Raw genomic sequence first — 9105 nt, 5'->3', positions numbered from 1 at the left:
AGTGATGTAGGTGAGGGCGTCCCATGGAATGGTTCCATCTTTACAGTAAAGGTTGAGGTTAAGAAGTGCACACTCTCGGTCACTGTCGTTAAACTCGTAGCGAATGTTCCAACCTAAAGGTCCAAACTTCTTCCTCTCCTAAGAAACACAAATTAAGACAAGGGTCACGTCCCTGCAGGCACACAGAGAAGTGAGTGGAGAAGTTCTGCTGCTGCTTCACAACAGAACTCAAGCAGCTAGGAAGGCTCAAGGAGGCGGCATTTTGTAGTGGAGAAGTTCAAAGTGTCAAAATACAGATTGAGCAAGGCGCCCACACCCACACACACACCTCTTGCACATCCAGCTCCTTTACACATCAATCGTGCATGCACTTGCAAATGCCAAAGCAAATTCCTCCTTGGTGAGAACCAACCTGGTCATAAAAACTTTTCTGATTTTGACAAGTTATTGCTCCAGTGAAAAAGAGACAGTTGACCTAACCTGGATGATTGCATGGAAAAAACAGATTCCAAACACGATCTTTCTCCACTGTTGTCCCAGAACGTGATCCTCAAAGAAATCTGTAGAGATCTCTCTAAAGGCTCGTCGCATGTTGGCTCTCAGGCCCTTCGGAGGCTCATTGGTCACCTATGTGTATGCGAAATGGAGAAAACAGCAAAAAATGTACTGGGTTAATGTTAATGGCTCCTAAAACTACTGCACTTCATTGTCTCTAATGACTTGAACTGCTCCAACACATTTGTTTGCTGCAAACAGGAAAAAAATACTTTTATACTATTCAAGTACTTCTCATTTAAAACTAAATATGTTTTTTAATTTGCCAGGTAATAACTGTGTGGGAATAAATTCCAAAGTACTAAAAGACTGTTTGCAGTGTTTTAACACCCAAATGACCCATTGTCATTTGGAGCCCAATTAGATTTTATCTAGTTTTCAATGCTTGAAAAAAAACACGATTACTTTTTATTTAGTAAATACCATAACATAACATTTCATTTTTAAATCACTTTATACTAATAGAATCATTCTAGGATTTTAAATCCAAGAAGAACAAATTTAATTTGATAACCAGTGGTTCTCAACCTATAGCACGCGTACCACCATTGGTACTTGAGCCCCCTCTAGCAATATCTCAAGTGAATCAGGATTAGGTGGGTAACTTAGGTATTAAATACAGTATTCATACATTGCTGTCTACTTTGTGAATGGATATTTATAACAGTTGGAGTAATGTATAGTATATTGTACAGTGTAAAGTCTAAAGGAATTTTCAGTTAAATTATCTTCTTCATACACTGTAGACTTGACCAGGGTAGGCTGCTGGATTTTAATGTTGGTTACTTATTATCGGTTACTTATGGCAGTTGAGGAGAAAAATACTTTTTAGGTGGTACGTACATACTGTAGTGTATATAAGTTGACAACCACTGACTTCAATCATTCTTCAATAGCAGTATGTCAAGGCTTTGATGCGTGTAGCATGCCACAGAACATCAACACTGAGCTGCTCCAGCGTGTGACAGTAAAATCCAATACAACTGTGAAGGGGTTTGTGCTTATAGGTCTAACTACCTTGACAGAGTTCTGAAGCACCGTGACAGGAAATACTTTGGTCGGCATGGAACTGAGAAACAGCCGGAAATCCTGGTGTATCTGTGTATCTGCAGAGAAACAGCAAACAGTAACAAATATGATACAGGAAATGATCCCACAACACAAACGGTTCCCCTAAAACAGCTGGCAGGATTTGTCTTATGTTCCATAATGTGCAGATGCCAGTAGATTCCCCACATTCTGAATTGGGCTGGGCTACAAGCCACCACACACAATTGCTTTGTGAAACAAATCATAAGGATATTCACTGTTTAGTGATAGACATTCCATACGTTCCCATGGTTAGACAGAACCCCATGCCCAGTATATCAGAAAAGAGCTGTCGTCATCTGTTGTATAGCTTTATAAAGACAAAGTGATAATATATATAAAAATGACACTTTGTTTTGCTCTGCATACAGCATTTTACGGACTGTAAGTCGCTTCGAAGTATAAGTTGCACGGTGCCCTCTAGCAGCTATCAGTGTGAAAATAACGAACATGTAAATTTACAGTGGTGCAGGAGTAGCAGATACTGGAACACAAGCCAGCCAAAGGATGAGGAAAAAGTGTGACTAATAGTCCAGAAAATATGGTAATCTCCCTATTACATTCCTACAAGACGTGATTCCATCAAAAATTCCCAACAACCATGTAATCTCCCTATTACATTCCTACAAGATGTGATTCCATCAAAAAAATTCCTTCAAAAATCCCCAACAACCAGGCACCCATATGTGAAGGTGTTGCTGGGCCCACACCAGGTTCACTGAAGGTCTTGATTAGTTCCTCCAAGGCCAACATCCAAGACACAGCCAGATGGCAGTTCTGCAAAAAGACCCAGTTGCCGCTTTTCAGGGCTTCATGGATCATCTTTTCAGCTATAGGTCCCTGGCCTTGACCCAGTGAGATGGACTGAACTCTGAGAGAAGAGTAGAAGAAAATAAAAAGGATGATCAGAAGCAGTTCATGTTTGTCATTATATCTTGGATATCTTGGACAGGAAATCTAAATAACTCTAAATAAAACACTTCCATGAAGAAAAGATTCTAGTGTAAACACGAGTCAACCCATGCTCTAAATATGAAATAAGACCAACCAAAAAGAAGTGACTGTTAGCTGTTAGCAGCTAATGCATCTATTACCACCGCCATTTAACAGAGGTGGAAAGCAACGAATTACATTTACTCACATTACAGCAATTGAGTAATCTTAGTTAGTAATTTGTCATTTTAAGTAGTTTTGGGAATAGGTAATTTTATTTTTACTTTAAATGGGAATAGGTAATTTTATTTTTACTTTTAAATTTTGACTCAAGCATTTTACTTTGCTACATTTGAAAAGAAGCTGTTACTGAGTAAAAAAATAAATGCGGGGAAAAACAATTTGCGTAACTGAAAGAAAATTCGTGGGCGTGTGCAGGGATTTCCCACTATGTTAACGTAGCCAGATAATGTTGACTAAGAGACAGACTCTATCCTGTCATTGGATGATGTGTGTTGAACAAGAAATTGATTTTGGTTGACTGCCAAGTAGAGAGCTCCCGTGGAGCAGATGACTCAGAAAGAGAAGGAAATCCTTGGCCATATCTCAGCCAGCTCTTAGTTTTCAAATGCAAACGAGTCAATAACGTTATCATGTGATGCTAAAGCCCTTTGAGAATTTGCACTTAATTTGACATTAAAATTATTGAAGGATATTATAATAGTATTAAATATGGTGGGAGGGATTATAAACAACTAGTTGCAAATTGGATGTATAACTCGTCCGAACAATAATGAAATTAATATAACATATATTATAATAATCATTTAAAGTAACAAGTATTATTTAAATTAAGTAATTTATTACTTTTACTCAAGTATATTTTTAGGTGGGTATAGGTACTTTTACTTTAGTAGAATTTAGGTAAAGTAAAGATACTTTTATTTCTTTTTTTTTTTAGTACTTTTTCCACCTCTGCCTTTAACTTTAGGTTTTCTAAATAACAGGAATTCTCAGCTCTGCTGTGTGAACATCATCTTTGTCTGGTCTTCACCTGTCCAAACAGTCTCTCTCTTTGGCAAATCGTTGGAAGGCCCCCATGGGGTCAGATCCTGTGCTGAGAATAAAGACCAGCGGGGTCGCCGGGGTCATGTCGTTGTACAGGTTGTTCAGGTCAATGGGAGGATTTTCTACAAACTGCTTTCCCAGGTTGACTATGACGAACTCCGTTACTGCAGAAACCACCTGGGGAAACAGGAAAGACATTAAAGAGAAAATGACAAAATTGATGTCGACAACATCAATATATAAATATATATACATTGTAAGTCACAGGTGTGAAACCTACTGTTATTTGTCTTAATGGCCCAGCAATATACAGAATTGTCAAAAGTTAGGAATGTAGATTTTTCTCTATTACTCACAACTAATCATGAGTGACCCAAAGCTACCTTATGATTACACAGACTCAAAATGTTATAACACAACTAATCATGAGTGACCCAAAGCTGTGATTACACAGACTCAAAATGTTTTGACAGATTTAATATCAATATTTTTCTGCAAAGATATTGCTGAATTTTACTCAAACTCCTTCTGGATTGAGCGCTCAGTAATTTAAATTATTAAAAAACAATTTTGACTGACACCTACAGTGCACATCACCTGTATCTCACCTTCTCCTCCATGAAGCTCTTGATGAGTATGAGCTTCTGAAAGGCTCCAAGCCTTTCATTCCAGTAACCTCTGACGACACGCTCCTTAAATTCCATCGATGCTGTGAGTGGTGGTAACTCAGACACATAGTCCCTATACATGTCTGGATTTAGAGATGCCTGAAAACAACCTAAAAAGGAGGATTTGATTTATTAAACAACTGAATAACAGACGGTGACATATAAGGTGTCTATGTCAGGGCCTCTCATGTTTAGCATTGACATAACGCCGTAACCTTTCTGTATGGTTGATGGATCAGAATGATTTACCCAGATTGATATGAATGTGTGTCCTGGTGATTTCCTCAGAGATGCCCTTGAAGCAAGGCAGCGTATTATGGAGCTCGCAACACATCTGCCAGTAAAAATCACTAAGCCACGGCACGTCCGGCCGCTCTGCATAGCTCTGGAAGAGGAGGAAATAAAAAAAGGAAACTATCACACTAATAAAGAAGTAGATGGGGAACACAAAGATGGAGGTGAGACCTTGAATGGAGGCAGTAAAAAAGGAATGGAATGCCAATAAAAGTGCGACAGAAAACATGAGCCAGAAGATGGTGGTGGTGGTTGCAGTAGAGAGTGTACTGTGAAGAAAGGGAAAAAATTCTAAAAACATTAGCGACAGGAGTTAAGAGGATGGATTTATCGATTCTGGGATAAAAACTGAGTGACGCAGAGGTGGAGGAGAGAGGAGGAAGGACGGCATTAGCATGTAGATAACAGGCAGCTCCTGCGGCCTTTAAGTGATGCCATATAAATGAGAGTTAAATGATGACTTAAAACAGCAGCGCTGCCCGGAGTGGCAGTGACTGATCTGTCCTCAGCTCCCAAAACCACCTGAGGTCATTAATAAAACAGCAGACGTATCTCAGAGGTCTCTTTGTTCATCGCACTTTCCTCTGAAAAATCGCTCAGAGGTCTCTTTGTTCATCGCACTTATCAAACTTTCCTCTGAAAAATCTCAGAGAGAACTCCACTCCACGCTCTTAACTACTCACGAGAAGAATTGTAGATGAGATGACACCAAACATCTGCTTTTATTCTAGTTCATGCTAAAACCTAAGTTAGCTTAAGCAGCCTTTCATATATCCTTTGCCTTTGTTTCGTGTGTAATTTTGTTTTGTTTGTTTTCGTAGAGCTCGCCGATGCAACTCCAGTGTAACTCCCAGTGCACCCATTACAGCAGTGGTTCTTAATTGTTTTCTGTCATGCTCCCCCTAGTGGACAGAAATGTTTTCACGCCCTCCCCCCCTCCGACCCACACCCCCGCGAATTGAAATACTATTTAGAACCTGATAACATGTTTATTTTTATCTGTACAAACCACTGTATGAGTTGCTGCCACCTAGTGACTGGAGGCTTGGTATTAGAAGGTATAAGAAAAAAATGCCCAAAAAAAGCAATTATACAGTATTAAATAATAAAAAAACTTGAATCACCCATCACAAGTGGATGATTTAATGTCTGGACAAATAAGAGTTGTACACAGCCAGATCGATCTAGTTTTGTTCGATAAGGACCATGAGTTGAGCACCGTCGTGAAAGTATCATACTGGCAGCCTGACTTCTCAATAACAACAATTCAGGTCAAAATGAGAGGAGAATATGTAAATATACGCAGGAAATATGCTGAACCAAAGACAAGGAAGAAATAACTCCTCCTGAACAAACACAGCAGGGAAACTTGAGGTTGTGTCTCCCACTGTCCCTCAGACACTTCATAGCTCAGAGTTACTCCTCACCCCTTATCTCTCTTTCACAGAAATGTTTATTTTTTTCCCCACACTCTACACAAACACTTTCTCACTGACGCTCCCTGCAAACAAGAACTTTTTCCTCCCGTCATCTCAATCCTGACATGAGAGGTGAGGAGAATAAAGATATGGCCTACAGCCCATCCTGAGGGACTTCTGTAAAGGAGGAATTAGAGGTCGAAAACATTTTTCAGAACTTATGACAAAGTTAGAAATGGGCTGTGCTCTCTCTCTTTTTGTTTACTTTTATGTTTGAGGTGGTAAATCTTCTCATCACACCTGGGAATAAAGAAAGCACTGATATAACAAAGAAAAAAAGATAAGACAAAAACATTAACCCAGACTGATTAAGGGATGCAGGGAGGATACAAGGGACAAGGAGATGAAAAGAGACAAAAGAATAAAGCAACAACAAGAGGAAGTAAAAGAAGAAAGACAACTTAAATTAAAAACGTTAATAGAAGAAGGAAAGAAAGCAGATGGGGTATAAAGAAAAAGGGGTATTAAGAATTAGTCAAGGGAAGAAAGCAGGGAAGAATTGAGGAAAAGTAGGAAATAAGTGAAAGAAAAACTGCAAGGACGAAAGGGAAGGTAAAGAGGGAAAAGAAGGCTTAAAGGACGACATGAGACAAGAGGGAAGGGTTGATAGGTAGAACACAATGAAGGAAGTAGGAAGGAACAAACAACCTACACAAAAAACAGCCCACAAAGTCATTTTCTATGGCCCATGCAGTTTTATTACCCAGCAATAAACAATATTTGTATGTTGTATTAATAATAATCAATTGCATAAACATGAATTAATACGTTATGGGGGAGTTACATCTATAGAGTCTTCCATTTACAACCGGCCCTTCAAAGGGAACTGTACTGCTGATGAAAATGAGTTTAACAGCCCTGATTTACAGAGTTGTTATTTACTCCTAATATATAAGTAGTTACAGGCTATATATATCCATCCATCCATTTTCATCCTCTTATCCGTTACCGGGTCGTGGAGGCAGCAGTCGCCACCCCAATCTTATTGCACCGTACCAACCCCCCAACCTTCCTGCGGGTGGTGAGTTCACTGGAAGGTACCAACCGCCCTAACCGGGATTCGAACTTGCCCAGGAGGTGAACCCTGGGGTTCCACACCAATGACAGAGACTTTGCCTCTGGGCCAAAGCACCACTGCTATATATATCCTTATCATTAAATTCCAAGAACAAATTTCCTCTTTATGCATGTATTCTTTATCCACTTACAGACCGACGACTACATTACGTTTCATCTTTCACTCTGACTTGACCTCTGACCTTTTGCAGTGAAGCCGCTCCTCTCAGGAAGAATTGCCATTCCTCATCAGAAATCTCTCCACGCTGTCTCATGATCTCCACACACAGCATGAAGCTGTAGATGAGCTTGTGCTGCTCAAAGAGGCCGCGCGACACGTTGACATAGGAGCTGAGCAGAATCTGGTCCAGAAGAATGCGCAGACGCTTCTCCAACACTGTGCTTTTCTCTGACGTCTCGATGGTGGTGTTAAATAACTAGGAGTAAACAGAAGAATGAAACATAACTCCAGTTAGAAAAAAAAAAAACATCTTCAAACATAACTCCAGTTAGAAAAAAAAAACCGTCTTTGTCTGTCGATTCAAAAAACACAACTTCAAAAATAGATATTGGTTTCTTCAGACCTGTTTGAAGTACTTGAGGGAAAACTGGTACATGGGGTCGATTTCAGACAGACTGGCAATGACAAAGTAGAGTACGGAGCCTCTGGTGGCCACAGGTCTGTATCGTTCCCTGGCAGAGTTGATCATCAGCTCTGTCGCCTCAGCCTCCTCCAGACGCTGCTTTATGGCCTCAGACGTCACCTGAGGTGTGGAGAAAACAGAAATGAAAAAGTGAAGGAGAAAAACACAAAACAAACCATGACTACGGGAGTGAAAGGGAAAGACGAGCCTCTGCCTTTTACCTTGGATTCTTGAAGAGTCTGAACCAGCTCTTCATTGTCTAGAATGTTTCCTTCAGAAGTGAACAATAGTTTAAGGATTCGCTCCTCAATGTCTTTCAGTTGATTGCGGTCAGCATTAATGCGCACGATCAACTCATTCCTCTGTTCCTCAAGATGTGGACTCTCCAGACGAACAACGTCACTGAGGTTGTTGGCAGAGTAGAGGAAAACAAGAAGTTTGGTAAAGAGAGCACTAAGAAAAGGCAAAGTTATTATTTCTTTGATTTTTTTTTTGTATTGTGTTAAGTTATTATTTCTTTGATTTTTTTTTTTATTGTGTGAGGAGGAGCGATTGTTCACTTTCCGTATGTGGCCTCTCACCTCAGCAGTTGATCTTCCAGACCAGATTTAGTCACAGTGAAATTGATGATTGTAACTTTGATACACACCTGAAATTATATCAAAATATGTAAAAATACATTTCTACAACCCATGGGAGACAGTAGGTTTCCTCAACATATGTGATTAATATATAGTTTATGCATGTTGTTATTTGCACACACTGTGGAAAAATGTTTTTGTTTCACTTAAGTATCTAATGCTTTAAATACCATCTAAAGGCCTAAGATATGTTTTTAACTTTTTTGACATTTTTCCATGTAAATAATTTAATCATTTGGATTAGTCACGTGTGAAACACGTACATATACCTGCTGGTATTTGTCTTTCTGTGCCCAAAATACACAGACAAAACTGTTTTTAGTCATTATTTAAAATGTTAATTTGACTCAGTTAAAGACAATCACGATTAGTTGCAATAAAATTCGTTATTTATGATTAATCTATGGCTACATTGTGATGATTCTCTTAATACCCATAGTTATGACACAAACTACAATGAAATACTCTCCATTTAAATAACAATGAAATAAACAATGAATATAACACAGAAGCAGCTTCCCTTTCCACATGTTTAATAGAAACATTGTGTCAACAAACTGTAATTTTGAAGTATAATAAACTGCATTCTCACCTCTGGGAGGTAGTGTGGGTTTGCCATCTTGGTGGTCATGTAGAACCTGAAGTTTTTGTCATAGTCGATGTCTGAGTCTCCGAGACG

General features: G+C 39.2%; 1 protein-coding gene across 1 annotated transcript in view; it reads right to left on the bottom strand.

Annotated features, from left to right (window-relative positions):
* LOC103383910 (dynein heavy chain 6, axonemal-like) overlaps window positions 1–9105 on the bottom strand; it is a 55489-nt gene that overhangs the window by 5312 nt on the left and 41072 nt on the right. Inside the window, 12 exon segments of the mRNA XM_025058692.1 lie at window positions 1–138; window positions 481–627; window positions 1573–1661; window positions 2355–2515; window positions 3632–3822; window positions 4254–4423; window positions 4563–4698; window positions 7345–7578; window positions 7726–7905; window positions 8007–8187; window positions 8367–8434; window positions 9019–9105. The exon segment at window positions 9019–9105 is cut by the window's right edge and continues 41 nt beyond it. Of these exon segments, the coding sequence (XP_024914460.1) occupies window positions 1–138; window positions 481–627; window positions 1573–1661; window positions 2355–2515; window positions 3632–3822; window positions 4254–4423; window positions 4563–4698; window positions 7345–7578; window positions 7726–7905; window positions 8007–8187; window positions 8367–8434; window positions 9019–9105 (1782 nt within the window).

Source organism: Cynoglossus semilaevis, chromosome 9, assembly GCF_000523025.1.
Source record: "Cynoglossus semilaevis isolate Cse_v1.0 chromosome 9, Cse_v1.0, whole genome shotgun sequence".
In the NCBI taxonomy this organism is placed as follows: domain Eukaryota; kingdom Metazoa; phylum Chordata; class Actinopteri; order Pleuronectiformes; family Cynoglossidae; genus Cynoglossus; species Cynoglossus semilaevis.
This window is presented reverse-complemented; position numbering and strand designations above follow the sequence as displayed.